Below are 14,446 nucleotides of genomic sequence, written 5' to 3' on the forward strand. Positions count from 1 at the left end.
TCTTGGAAACCTTGGCATTTTTAATAAGGCACATAATTCAAACACAAATGGGATGACAGCAAATAAAGGGAGGTAGAATTCTATCACTATGACATTCACAGTGCCTCTCTAGTTTATATTCACATAATACAGACAATATGCTGTTAGATTCAAAACCAGATTTCTTCCAAAGAAAAACATTTCACTTTTGTACAGTCTTAATATCCTACCATTTCTTCTCAACTCGTTACAGAAAACAATTCTGGCTATATACATGTGGCTCAAATGTAAAAGCTCATTTATTATTTGAAATAAAGGGACAACTGTCTGAGAATCAGTGCAACGATACTATTATTAATTTCTATCCATTAAATCAATGGCTATAAACCAGTTTCTGAGGTAGGTCTGTCTGTCCACGAGAAACTGTGCAGAACTTAATGTACATCGCTGGAAACATGAGTGGAAAAATAAAGCACAAGGCATTTCTGGGAGCAAACTGCATGGTGGCAGATGAAAACCCAAGTATTTGAAAGGCAGGCAACTCAAAGCATGGTATATCTAGCACCACTTCAGCCAGGAGTAAATTTTTCCTTTTCAGGATAGATCTAAATAATTTCTTTGAGATGCACCACATGTTGGCAATTCTTTAAAAAATGAGTTATGTAGATTTATGATCAGTAAGTGGACCATTTTGAAATTAAATGGCTTTGTCTGTTAAGACACTATAAGTTAGTAAAAATATTTGTGTTGGTATTTTATAAATAGCAGTCAGAGAAGTCTGAGTTAAAACAAATCATAACATTTTCATTTTTTTTGTTTGTTAATTCTCACATGCAAGTGTGAATTCTTGTGCTTAGTTCACTGCACTGTGAAAAAATGTTTAAATGTGAAAATGTTATTGATGGGTTTAAAAAAAATTGTGTAGGTCCAGTTATTGAGTGCACCAAACCTCAACAGCAACTACATATGTACTAAAGCCACAGAATTAGCCCACTGTTTACTTAAAAAACAAACAAACAAACAAACCCAAAAAGCCAACCCCCAAAAAACACATTTTCCTGTACTGAACTGTAGGTTTTTTCATAGCAGAAAGTAAGTTAATTGTATAGTGCCTGTTAGTTCTTGGAATCACTTGCATGTTTCTGTAAAGGAGCCAAGACAACCCCAGCATTCCTGTCTTCACTTTCTGGACTATAGAGATTATTTTTTTCTATGTATGCTTGAACTACATCAGGTACTAGGTAACGAATGCTCTGGCCCCTCCGCAGTGCTCTCCTAATCTTGGTGGAGGAAATGTCATTTGTGATCCATTCTTCCACAAGGTGAATGTTATTCTTATGTCTCCACAAAATATCAGATTCATAGATGAATTTCTGAACGCTGCTTCCAGCCCTACTGATGCATACAAGGCCATAATTTTTCACAATTTCAGTGATGTCCTCCAACTTCCACAGATTGGGGATCCCAAAAGATTCCAGCATGTCACTTCCACAAAGCAGTTTAACCTGTGGGACGCCTTAAAAAGAAAAACAAGTGAGGCACAGGGCTTGGTTTAGGTGACCAGATTTTAACTAACTTGATGGGGACATTTAATTTCTAGGCTAAGTCTCTGTAACTTTGGTTAAGATAGACAATGGAATTAAATAGAAAAAGATTCAGAGCATAAAATTTATAATTAGTAGTCTCAATACAGGATTTTTCTGAAAAAAGGTTATGGGAGTCCCTTTGTTCAAAAGGACTGGAAAATAAACTCTGATGTGCTTATTTAGCCTTGGGGTGAATAAAACACTGTGAAAATTAATGTAAAAGAAAATATAGAGAAAATTTCAGAATAGCTAAGTATGCTGTAATGCTGTTAAAACTTCATGTAATATTCCACAGAGTTACAGAAGAGGAGCTAGCTTTTACGGGACAGGGGCCAGATGGGATTATGTAAAAGGAACAAAATATGCCCAAAACCCACCAAACTCCAGAGACTGTGTGACTTGACTTCAGGGGGCTCTCTTCCATACTACGTACTATAGGGAATCTAGAGAAGCATGTGGATAGAAACCACCTTAAAGTAATGAAAGCAAAATTGAGAGTGCTACAGATTTGCAGTTTCCAGCAGTGTCACAGGGTAGTAGTCAGTGTCGTAAATGTAATAAAACACCTGTCAACACAATATGAAAAAAGCCTGCCTGATGCTGTTTGTCTCTTCTTTGAATAAATTTACTTTACAGCACTATCAATTAAACAGTAGAATTTGGAGAGGTTCAAGGGAAGAAGTCAGGTAAAAGTCAAGATTTGCTAATATAAAGGATTAAGATGGTCATTATGCAAGGCCATTCAAATTCTATATGAATACATATAATTGTACATGTTAAGCTAAAGAACTAACATTAAGCTCTAAAAGCAGTAAGCAAAATAAATGCTACCGAAAATTACAAAGCCAAGCTACACATGCTGTATGTTTTAAATTACAATTTTAAATGATCCTGTGCCCAGATACATTTTGAATTTCAGGACTTAATCCTGTCCTTTCTTCCTCCAGCAATTTACAATATGATCCAAAATTTCCAGATGTAACTACAGTATACCAAAGTTCCGTAGGTAAAATGGATAGCTCAGATCTGTTTCAGTTCAAATTTCTATTATCTTGAGTGTTTTTCATGTCTGTCTTCTGTATGTTATCCTTACAGCTGTCTTGTTAGAAAACCTACTGCTTTATGCTGTGGGAGCTCAGAGAATAAACTTATTCAGTGAAATCAGAACCAAGAACTAGCATCAAAAAAAGTTACTCATCAGCAGAATTCCCTTGAAATTGCAAGTATTGTTAAGCACTTAATTTGCAAACAGACTTAACTTTTTATATCTGGACTCTGATTTTTCTTTTTAACTGGATCATGCCTATTTGGTTCCTGTTTCCTCTTCCGTCCTGGCTTTGTTAAAGGTATAGCATTCTGCAGACTATTAGTGGCATCAGGAGATAAGAGCTTTTGATGATGGTACCTGTAAAACAGATGTATTTTAGGTATTTTAAAGATGTAGGAGAATATAGGGAAGAGTATGGCCTACTACATAATCTTTCACCACTTTCTCCTGCAGCACTTTCCTAGACAATCCATCCAAGAATTGATCTGCTGGAACAGGGACTTTTGAGAACTGAGTCATAAAATTGTCAAAGTGCAAAGATTTCAAAGCAACAAGATTGTTTTTTTTCTTTTTTAATAAAAATCCATCTTAAAAAGAAGAACCTCAGTGAAGTAGCAGTGACTGAAAGAGTAAAAAACGTATAACTTTAAAAAAAAAGATACTCCTTCAGACAATTCTCCTGCCAGCCCTGAAATACACAAATGGGCAGCATAGCACAATCAGAGTCAAATGAGGGAAGTTGGTGTAGCATGTGTCTAACCTATTCTAGTCTCTTGTCCTTCCTCAGGAGTGCCTTTTCAGCACAAAAATTGAATAAAGCCTAAGAAACAATATATCTTAAAAATTATTCACAGGCTCATTTTTTGTACGTTTAGGACTAATGGTGCAATCTTTCATTTACAATGCTTATATAAATGGAATAGACTTCACTGAGTCTATTCATATGATTTGGGATTAGCCTGCTATTATTCTAACTTGTTAGAACTAACACCATTCCTTATCCTTTTATAGATTATTGAGACTTTTTAGGGTTTGGCTGAAGAATACCTTAAAACTTTTAGTGTTTCCAACCACTCACTCTGGCTGCTTTCCCAATCATCAACTTCCACCCAATCCGAGTTTTTTGTAGCTAATTTTGCCATAGTTACTCGGTGAGTCGCACTGATCAGACCCTTCTTCTTATACGCATCACCTACTGGTGAAATGATTCCTTTGATTACTTTGTATTTTCCTGTGGAAAAACACATCGCACAAGAACATGAAAAGTGGTTGAGCAGATGTTACTTCCACTGTATTGTGTTAAAATTATTACGTAACCATTATTCACTGCAATCTCTAAGAACACCAATGCCAGCTCTGATAGCCAGCCCAGTGGAAAAGTACGGTACGCTTCTGCCATTGCGCAAAGCAGCACATTTAAAGATTTAGTGAGATATATTAGAAAGATATATTTCTATAAACTATAAAACTCATGCTTTAGCTCATTAAAATTAGTAATAAATAACACATATGTAAGACTATTCTCTCATGTATTGGCCCTACGTGATTTTGTATGATACCTACACACATTCTAGCTTCAATAATCTGTCAGTGTCAAACAGGCATTCGTATACACAAAATATTCACCTTAACATTTAAGTGTCTAGTTATCAGAGCTGTTTTGAGTGATATAAATTACCATCCTACCTGTTTCATGAAAGTAGTCCTTAGCCAGCTCAAACAGCCTTAGATGCATGTTGGTGATGGGGTTGAAGGACCCACAGGCCAGCAGTACCACTTCAGTCTTGTCAGGATCTTCCATAGCCATTCCTCGCAGCTACAGAGCCAAGTGGAGAACGTTGGTGCTAGTTACCAGCCGCTACAAGAAGAGACGAAATTAAAAAATAGTTATTCTCACTTATTTGTGCTGTCAATAAGCAGATTTCAAGATCATATTGAACACTGTATTTTCCTTCCATCAACATCTGGCCTCTGATTATTCACGTAATACTGCATTATCCGATTTTTAAGAGATTAAGACCACCGCCTCCAGTTCTTTCTGGTTATCCCTGGAGAGAGGTACAATGCAAGGAGCTGAGACAACCATGGCATTACGTTGCAGAAAGGAGAATAATTCTTCTGTGGGGCTTCAGAAATGAAGGATGTAGAGAAGAGTGAGTGTGCTAGGAAGAAGACAGATAGATAAGTGAGCCCAAATTTGCCTTGCTTATGTATTATCATAGCAGCTGCCATTCCCTCCTAAATGCAAGAGGAAACATCTTTAAAATTTAAATCACTGAAAATAGGCTCTTGCCTAAAGAGAGGACAGCGTTCTGCCCACTATTAAGAAAAGCAGCTCATGCAGAAAAAATTCATGAGGAAAGACTATTTGTTGTGATTGCAGGACAAACTTTATTAGAACTTTGCAGGTTTTTTTAGGATTCCAACACCATCAACTGCCAAGCGACACATCTGCAGGGAACTTCCTTACAAGTAACCTCCCTACTTCTAGTGCTTTCAGGGGCGAATAGAACATCCTATGACAGTTCCCAGTGCAGCCACTCCAAACTGCAGTGAGTCTTTTCAGCAAAATCTGCAGAACTAACATTATATTGTATTAAATTCTGGAGGAAAGGAGCGTTAACATTTTTCATTCGGGATTTATTTACATTTTACATACTCTTGGTATGTGGGAAGAGAGTGCTATGGACTGAACATGAAAACAACCTATCTACTTTGTGTTGCAGAAAGTAAGTGGTATGTGTACCAGTGGCACAGATGATAGAAGAATAGCGCATTAAAAAAAGTTTAGTGAAAGCTGCAAGTAAATACCAGGGTTTTTTTCCCTTTTTTAAAATACAACAGCACTGTTACAATTTTGAACCTCAGTTTCAGAAAGCTGCTTAAAAATTGGTAAAAATAAGGAAATTTCACTACTTGTCTTTTCCAACACTACATGGATTTTGGCTTCTCAGTGTTCTTTTCTTTCATGAGAACATTCTGGCTTGCCAAGATGGTTTCCCCTAGCCTGGCCCTGAACAAACGAAAACTGGAATATGTTATGAGCTCCTGCCGTTGCTGTTTGTGAAATGTGCGAGACATCTGTGTTGAGCGCTGAAGAGTCTGCCATTGTTTCTACAGCAACGTCCCTGCCCCGACAAACTCCCCCAAGGTCACCCACACGTTGCTTCTCCTTTAGAAAGAAGCTGAGTGATGTTGGCAGCTGAAACACCATAGCAGCTAAATCTCATAATGGCTACGATGTACCAACATCAAATAGCCCTTGAATAAAAGGAAGTCTCGCAAGGCTTCACGTTTCGCAAGTGTTGGTACTTTTCTGTGCTTTCAAGAGTTTCACAAACTTTTACAATATTCTTTATTACTGCAGAGTAGTTCAGCATTGAAGGGTTTGGTGTCACTCGGACTGCAGTCTCCACAGGGGAATCGCTAGCAGAGTTCCCATGGGAACAGGCAGGGAAAGGAGTTACACCGCCCTTTGTAATGCATAAAGCCCTACTTTCTAAAGAAAGTGACTCATGCTGCAAATTTGAAAAGGATTAATTTTCTCCTTTAAAAAAAAAAAAGCAACGGCAAAAATAATAGAAAATTTTGAGATGAAAATATATAGTGCCTTTTCTGGAGTTGGTCAAATGTCCTTTTGCATGTTGCTACCTGAATTTACAGTCTTCAGAAACAGGCAATTACTGTATCATAAACTCACCTTGTAGTGCGTCATATCTGTGTAGAAACTGAGAATATAAATGTAATTCAACGGTTTGCACATACCCTCAGTCTCCTAATTTGCATTGCCATCCTCTGTCTAGCACTGTTTTCATAGAAAACAGCTGCACATTGATGTGGAGAGCAGAGGAAACAACAGAAGTACCATCCCATGATTACTCTCGCTGTTACGGCACCCTTGGAACCAGCCCCACGCTGTCAGGGCTGGGATCCGCTTGGCAGGAACTGACCTCCACAGAGCTCCGGCTTTTGGGGGAAAGCGATGCAATTTGCACACCCCAGGAGAGAAAAAGAAGAGTAGGTTCCAGCAATGATTAAAGCCTGGCTGCTGCCTGAGCTGTATCTGGAACTATGCCTATTCTTATTGTATAGTGACATGCGTAGTTTTGATGAACTATGTATAATTTGGCACTGCTTGACACAACTCTTAATTATTGCAGTTTGACCACAAAATGCAAATGGGCAGTCCAGCTCCCGCTATCCAGAGGTGAGAGAGACCCGTATCCAGGTAAGTGCTCAGTTTCACAAAACTGAGAACAGTCTTAAAATAATGAATGCTCTCTTATGGCAGATACTAAACGAAATATTAGTAAAACCTCCCTGCCGAGACTTAAGAAGGGGAACGAAAGTAAAATGGCCTTCACTCCGATTTTCCGTAAGTGTGGAACATCATGGGTCATTTTCCCTTCTCCTTCAGAAGGAAAAATGAAGTGCCCTGTGATGTGCCCCTTATGTATGTGCCCATACATAGTCTCATCATGCTTATACATGACCTTACCAATATTTAGCATGAACTAATTGCAGTGCTGCTGGTGCTTTGCTGGACTGGACACGTATTTGCACTAAAAACCATCAAAGTACGTCAGCAGTAGGATTTGGGATGGTTCTGATCATCAACCTGCCAGCTTCTACAGGGTGTGCTTGGGTCAATCTCATTTATATTTCAGAGGTAAATATTTATTAAGCGCGCTTATATACCTGCAGCATATAAACATCACTAAGTATTAAGCTTGCGGTGCACAGGCTGTCGCTGGAAGCTCTAGCACGCCGAGCACTCCCAGTTTCGGTCCCTCTCCCCGACCTCCTCCCCACAGCTCCACGCCGCCAGAGACCTGCACGGTGCGGCACCCCAACCTGCGGGGCGCAGGAGCGAGGCGCAGCCCACCGAGCCCCCCACCTCGCCTCCGCGGGCCCCGCCGCCGCCCCGGGCCGCCCCGCCGCGCTTACCACCCGGGGCCGCGCTGCCAGCGCCGCGATGAGAGGCCGCACTGGGCAGGGCGGTGCCAGCGCGCTCTCATTGGCCCGGGCGCGGCGCCGGCGCGTTCTCATTGGCCCCGGCGCGCCGGAAGCGGTGCTAGGGGGAAGTGGTCCGCTCTCTCCCTCAGTTCGCTCTGTGCTCTTGCTCGCCGCGGCCTGTCTCAGGTGAGGCGGCGGGGGGGCCCGGACGGCGCGGCTGGCAGGGCCGAGATGGGCCCGGGCGGCTGGCGGGGCCGAGGTGGGCGGCGAGGGTGGCCTCAGCCTCCTTCCTGTGCGTGCAGGAGCTGGTCTGAGTGGGCTCACCTCCGCGAAATAGGAAAAAGCCGTCCGGAGCCCCGTCCTCGGGGATGGGCAGGGCTCGGACAGTGCCCGAGTTCCTTCTTCTCGCTTCTCCTCCCCGGCGCCTCCTGCTCGCGCTTCTCTCTGGCACCTTCCCACGGGGGAGGGTCGCCTTGTTTTTGCAGTCTTCCGGCTGCGGGAGCTGTTGGCCCTAGTGTAGACCTTGGAAGGTGCTGGTGCGTGGCCTAGGGATGGATATCCCATGGATCGGCTGTCTGCTCCTATCGATACCCAAGGAAGTACCAACTGCTTCCAGAGTGCTATAGTTTTCTGCAGCTAATGATTCTAAGGTGTTTGCATGCTTCAGACACCTGCATCCGGGTTGTTGTCTCTGAAATAGTTTCCCAAAGGGTAGTTGGAGAGTGGAATCTGTTGTTTTGTATAGCAGGACACGAATATTTCTGTAATTGCTGCTTGGTTTCAAACTTGTTTGTGTTTATGCGCTGTGGCTGTTTGAGTTATTGCCTTGGTGAATTGCCTCTTGCTACAGAGAGAGCAGTCCTGTAGACCCAGCCTAACACTTCTGTATTTCACTCTCCAAGTGTTTTGGTTAGACATTCAGGTATCAAGATATCGCATAGTTTTCTTGGTACTTGGAGCATTTAAAAATAAATTTTGAGTTGTTGATACACAACAATAAAACGTTGTTTGTCCTAGGAGTGTCATGTAACATCTTACAGTTACGTGCAAAAAGAAAATGGCTTCAAGAGGAACAACGGAGACCAGTAAACTAAGACAAAACTTGGAAGAGCAGTTGGATAGATTAATGCAACAGCTTCAAGATCTGGAGGAATGCAGGTAATAAAAATAGATGCTTTCATCTTATATAGTTATATTTTTCTTAACTGGTTGGCAGAAGAAAGTGATACCTTTCAAAAATCTTGTGGGGTTTTTTGCTTTATTTTGTGTTGCTGTGGCTTTATATTTTTAAACTAGATAGGATGTTTGTATTGGGTAGTAAAAATTATTGTAAAACCCCTTTCTTTTTATTAAGATCATTCTATTTATATTTTCTTGAGGAAAATGCAGGCAGAAATACTCATTACTCTTTTCTTTGAAATTTGATATTTCAGTGTGACTTTTTAACTTTTAATAGCTGTTCACAGAACTCAGTTTTCATATGGTTTTTTTTTTAATAGCAGTTAGCAAATAGCTTTTGTGTTTGTTTTGTTTTGTCTTAGGGATGTTGAGGTTTATATTTTTGTATATTTGTCTAACATTTTCATGTGACTTGTTTCATGTGATTTTGTGTTACGTTTTTTGTGGGCTAATAAAATTTGAGATAGACTGAATTACCAAGGAAAAGTGATGTTTTTTTTCTTTTTTGGTACTTGCACTTAAACAGCCTGTGTGTTTTTTAGATACTTTCTCTGAGTATAATTCTAACTTGCCCCTGCAGTACTTCCCCCCCCCCCCCCCCCCCCCCGCCAAGAACAGTTATTAACTGCTAAGAGTTAGTAGTGCCATTCTTTGAATTAGGCAAGGTGTAAATAGCAGGATCAGTTATACCTGAGTAACTTGATGGTTTTTGCATAATGAGATGGGATTTTCAGATAACTTGATTTACCATAGCTTTGAACAAGACAATCTCAATGCATATTTTTGCCGAGATCCAAAATACACTTTTAAATACTGTACCAAGTGCTGAGTATCTCATAGTGGTCAGGGCCCTTTTAATACAAAGTGACTTCATACAAACACCGCAAGTGCATGGGTGTCTAGGAGATGGTGCAAAATCAAGAAAACTGTATATGCATTAGCTAAATAACAGCAAAGAGGACTAGAGGAGAATGGGCTGAAGTGATGTGAATGTTTTCATTGCTATCCGAGGAAGCATGCTTCATTATATTCCCTGATGTCCTTTCTCCTTCATTATGTCTCAGGTTTAGTCGTATGAATTAATGTGTCTTGTTGGGCTCTCTTTAGAGAGGAGCTAGATGCAGATGAGTATGAAGAGACCAAAAAAGAAACTCTAGAACAGCTGAGTGAGATCAATGACTCACTGAAGAAGATTATGTCTGGAGATATGACTTTGGTGGACGAGCTCAGCGGGATGCAACTGGTAAGAATGATGTGTTACTAAAAATAGTTCACATTCTACCTGGACTCAGCGAAACAGAAAATAGATACAAGTGGTTCATAGTAATTTTTAGACAGGCATGTGTGAAAGCTAGATCTATGTATCTGTTATTTTTATTATTTAATATATGTGTACACATAAAAAATTGGTTAATCTCTTCATTTTAAAACGGAAAAAAAAAGGCTGAAGAATTATAACCAAAACACTGTAGGAAAAAAATGGGAAATTGCAGGGACTAAATAGATCAGATCCTTAATATTAGAAAATAACATAAATCAATACAAATTAATATAAAAGGTGTGAGGGAGAATCCAGGACAATATATATTGTGAGAAGTAAAGTTCATGCCTGCTTTTTAGAAAGCATAATGATAGCATTTCAGAGATTTGTATCAGTCCAAATGAAAAGGCTGTAGGAGTGACTGTAACTTTAAGTTATTCTAGTGAATTGGTCTTTTTTTTTTTTATGCTGACTTCCAAACTTTTGATCTATTTTCTCTCTTTTTCAGATATTTAGTTACAGCATTATTTGTTCCCTCTGAGCCATATGTTTTAGTGTTTTGTTTCCAAAAGATCATGATTTGTCCAAACATAACTGTGGTGAAATTGAATTATATAGTTTTGATGTTCTGTAGAGGATTTTGAGTTACAGTAGACTTGCCTCATTTACATTCTGCTTACCCTTAGAAGAGCTGTAATCATCAGTGTGGGCATTAAAGCTGCTGAAGATAGCATAGCACGTCCACTTGTGATGCGCTAATATCGGGAAGATGTTGGAAATTATTAGAAATTAAGACCTGGACTGTAATGAAAAGTTTCACAGCTCTTTCTCAGTGTAGTTGCACTTACCAGTGGATTTCTCAAGCCCTGCATAAAGGTCATACGTTTTTTTGATCTCACTTTCATGGTAATGCAAAAAAAGCCGTCCTTGTCAAACAATGCAGAGGACACTAATGATGCTTTCCAGCTTTTTTAATCATGTCATGCAGCTATACCTTGTGACTGCTATTAGTTCTGGTCATACTTGCTCTTTTCCTTGTAGGCAATACAAGCAGCCATCAGTCAAGCATTTAAAACTCCAGAAGTAATTAGAATGTTTGCAAAGAAGCAACCAAGGCAATTGAGGACAAGGCTGGCAGAGGTGAAGGCTTCTGTTTTACTGTAAAAACTGTTTATTTGAGCTAGACTGCTTTAAATATGTAATAATTGCAAGAAGAGCACCAAGTGTATTAGAAACCTTAGTGGCAGCATCATAAGGAGATAGAGAAGGTCTCTTTCAGAATTTGTTCAGTTTTAAATGTTCATTGAGATAATGGGGACAATAATATGTATTTCTCGAAATGTCTCTATCTTGCTGCTTCAAAAGAAAAATGTGATTAACAGATAGTGAACTGAGTATAACGGCAAATAGAAAACGTAAAGAGTAGGCATTTGTAATTGTATTGAGGGACTGGAGAGTGCACTCAGTGTTTCAGAGATCTAGACTGAACTTGAGATCCAGATAAAGTGAAATGAATTGTGATTCCTCCATGTATCAGTGATGTGTGAATCCGTAATTTTGAATGAATAGCAGCCTTCGATTAAAAGAGATTCAAGTTTGCAGAAATCAAGAATGCTAAGGTTAGGTGCAAAGAGCATTTGCAGAATGTTCAGAAAAACTTCGTGGCCGTCTTTTAAATTATGGGTAGCCTTACTTCCAGGGGTACCATGCTTACTGATGATATTTTTAGGCTGTTGCATTCCTCATGCTGTTGTGCTGAGTGAAACCAAGTGAAACTAATGGGAAGCATGCATATTTTGATTTATTTCCCCCCGATATACAGATGGACCGAGACTTAATAGTTGGGAAGTTGGGACGCGACCTGTACACCCAGCAGAAAGTGGAAATCCTGACTGCCCTCAGAAAGCTTGGTGAGAAGGTAAGGTGTTGGTATGATAGTTAGGTGAAAAGAAATGTCTATCTATATATTGAAGAGGAGTTTGAAATCATTAAAATAAGAAATTACAACTTTTGTTTATGAGCAAATGATAAAATATGGCTTGTTTTTATAGTATGTGAATGTCCTTCCATTTGAATGCCAAGCTTTTTGAAGCACTCACTACTGAACATATATCAAATAGTATTGTGCATTTATATAAGGCTGTTTCTACTTTAAAAGGCTTTCTTTGGTGGTCGTATGATTGAAGCACATATAAGCTGATACAAGCTGATGATATTTATAAAAGCTACAAAACAAATCTTTTACAGGTTAACCTATCACCTGGCAGGAACTATCTAAGACTTTTGATGCTTTTGACATACATTGAGCTTTACTGACTTTTGTATTGGTGATAATAACTACCTCTTAGTGTAAGGTAAATAATTTGGAGAGATGAATGATAAACTGATTGTTTCCTCAATGAGTACATCAGTGGTAGAACAATCCCTGTTTTTTTACCACTAGAGGGAGGAAGACAAGTTATTTCTTTTTGTTGATAATATGTGAGGAAAGTGGGTTGCTGTGTGTCTCTGTACTTAAGCTTTCTTAGGAAAAGATCAAGTGCAGTACTTAAAGGAGCTGCATTCTGGGTAGATGATACTAGCAAATGCTTTCCCTCAGAATATTTTTATTGCTTGACTGTCCAGAAAAAAAATATTTTGGAAATAGGTTAAAAGGTAAGTTAAGATTGTGAACTGACTGCATGAAGATACCTAATCCTCCTGGCATGAGTTCCTTGGTTCACTTCAGATAAGCCACTTCCCCATGCTTTGGCATAGCCTCTTTATCTTTTAAAACAATCAGTAACCTACTTTACAGAGGACTTGCTAGGGTAGTAGTTTCACATCTGGTCTGAATGTGAAAAATGATGGTAATTATTACACTTTTGTCTGCACAATACCGCAAAATGTTAAGTAGTTAGATGCTTGCTTGCAAAGGCAGGTAACTAATACTTTTTCTCTCATTCCAACATCATTCTGAATGTCTGTACCTGTTTTGTATATTTTTAATAAATAAACTGTCACAAACACTGTGGTCAGTTTGACACATTTATGTGTTGCTTTAACAAGAATGTATATCTGAGGCAACTTAAATGAGGAAGTTTTAACTTAGAATATCCGAACCTTCCAAATGTAGGTTACTATTTCATTGTTGTAAATATTTTATGGGTCTCTGTCAGAAGGCATCAGAGCATACATAAATGTAAAATGTACATGTGGAAATATCACTTTAAAGGAAGAGAACCATTTCTAGGTCATTGACTCTAAACATGGTCAAAGCTGGTAGTACTTTTCCTCAGTAGATGATATGAAGCGAGCTCGTTACTGTATTGACCACGTGACAAAAAGTAGTTTATATCCTTTGCATAGCTTTTGGTACAGCGGTACAGCGTGACCTCTTCATCAAAAATTGTCCTGGAGGTCAGCTTGAAACTTAGTGATGCACATAGAGGCATGTGGGATATACTGTCCTCTCTGGGCTGACAGACACCACTGAGGAAAAAATTCAGTGGTAGAGTGAATAGCTTGCATTTTTACTTTGGCTTTTAATATGTTAGCTAACACTGCCACTTAAACTGCAAATTGACAATCACTGTAATCTGTTGTAGTTCATGTAGATGCCTGCGTAGACGGTGGGAAATACAGTTAAGGTACCCAATTCACAGTTATGGCCTTTTTTGATTTAGCTCACTGCAGATGATGAGATGTTCTTGTCAGCAAATGCAGGTACAGTCCTGAGCCAGTTTGAGAGAGTCTCCACTGACCTTGGTAAGTTTTCATTCTCAAAACTTCCAATTTCTTTGCCTTGTTGAATACTGATTAATAGAAATACCTGTGATTCCCCTATGAAAGAGAAAATATGAACGAAAGATTCACGCCATTAAATTGTGATATACGCTTTTCTATTTTATTAACAATGAAACTCTGATACACTAACCATGAAGAAAAAGTATCGCAGCAAATAAATCTGGTGCCAAATGCCCATAAAACGCCAAGTGTTGCCCATAATCAGAGAATTGTCTAGGTTGGAAGGGACCTATCGGATAGCGTCCAACCATCAGCCTCACACTGCCAAAAATGCTGAAGGCTTGAATGGTCTGTCTCAAGCAGAGATACCACTCTTACAGTTAAACACATATCTTTTTTGCATTAATGACTCTCTTCTGAAGAGCCTTTTCCTCTGCTTGATGCAGGGAATTTGGCAATTATTGGCACATTGTCAAAATACAGCCTTAAAGCACTCGCTCTTCTTGCCATGCGTGTCATAACTCCAATCATATTGACAAGACCAAAAGTTCAATTATAATATGCATTAAATAAGCATAGCAGTTCATTCTAGCATTACAGTTAGAACTGTGATGAAAGAACTGTGAATGACAGGAACGTGCCAGACTAGGTCAGGGTACAAATAAACTGTCTCTGTGACCTACCTTTCAGTACGCCTCTTCCTGAGAGTGT

General features: G+C 39.3%; 2 protein-coding genes across 8 annotated transcripts in view; one reads left to right on the forward strand and one right to left on the reverse strand.

The window, feature by feature from the left end:
- NMNAT1 (nicotinamide nucleotide adenylyltransferase 1) lies at positions 1 to 7,913 on the reverse strand. 3 transcript variants are annotated; one of them, XM_054222300.1, is made up of 5 exons: positions 7,894 to 7,913; positions 4,300 to 4,471; positions 3,661 to 3,844; positions 2,825 to 2,970; positions 1 to 1,495 (listed from the first exon to the last, which is right to left on the reverse strand). In XM_054222300.1, exons 2-5 carry the CDS (start codon positions 4,418 to 4,420, stop codon positions 1,095 to 1,097), a joined length of 852 nt encoding a protein of 283 aa, XP_054078275.1. In that variant the 5' UTR covers positions 4,421 to 4,471; positions 7,894 to 7,913; the 3' UTR covers positions 1 to 1,094. The 3 variants fall into 3 exon arrangements, with proteins under 3 accessions (XP_054078275.1, XP_054078274.1, XP_054078276.1); XM_054222299.1 differs by lacking the exon at positions 7,894 to 7,913 and adding an exon at positions 7,561 to 7,618; XM_054222301.1 differs by lacking the exon at positions 7,894 to 7,913 and adding an exon at positions 6,379 to 6,398.
- LZIC (leucine zipper and CTNNBIP1 domain containing) overlaps positions 7,675 to 14,446 on the forward strand; it is a 31,770-nt gene continuing 24,998 nt past the window's right edge. For 4 of the 5 annotated variants that reach the window (XR_008469484.1, XM_054222306.1, XM_054222302.1 and 1 more), the window contains exons 1-6: positions 7,675 to 7,755; positions 8,587 to 8,727; positions 9,856 to 9,991; positions 11,051 to 11,149; positions 11,832 to 11,927; positions 13,675 to 13,756. Coding sequence is in view for 4 of the 5 variants with exons in the window: in XM_054222306.1 (XP_054078281.1) it covers positions 8,627 to 8,727; positions 9,856 to 9,991; positions 11,051 to 11,149; positions 11,832 to 11,927; positions 13,675 to 13,756 (514 nt within the window). In the remaining variant the exon portion in view is untranslated. Of the gene's footprint in view, positions 7,829 to 8,586; positions 8,728 to 9,855; positions 9,992 to 11,050; positions 11,150 to 11,831; positions 11,928 to 13,674; positions 13,757 to 14,446 lie in introns of all 5 variants that reach the window. The other variant, XM_054222303.1, reaches the window with a different exon arrangement.

Source organism: Rissa tridactyla, chromosome 16, assembly GCF_028500815.1.
Source record: "Rissa tridactyla isolate bRisTri1 chromosome 16, bRisTri1.patW.cur.20221130, whole genome shotgun sequence".
NCBI classification, from domain to species: Eukaryota; Metazoa; Chordata; class Aves; order Charadriiformes; family Laridae; genus Rissa; species Rissa tridactyla.

What these genes read in the sequence shown, in the direction of transcription:
- NMNAT1 (XM_054222300.1), bottom strand. Translation starts at nt 4,420, where the DNA reads ATGGCTATGGAAGATCCTGACAAGACTGAAGTGGTACTGCTGGCCTGT. An exon ending in GGACTACTTTCATGAAACAG is followed by an intron (nt 3,845 to 4,299) that starts GTAGGATGGTAA and finishes GTTTTTCCACAG; the next exon opens with GAAAATACAAAGTAATCAAA. An exon ending in TCAGAGTCCAGATATAAAAA is followed by an intron (nt 1,496 to 2,824) that starts GTTAAGTCTGTT and finishes TTTCTTTTTAAG; the next exon opens with GCGTCCCACAGGTTAAACTG.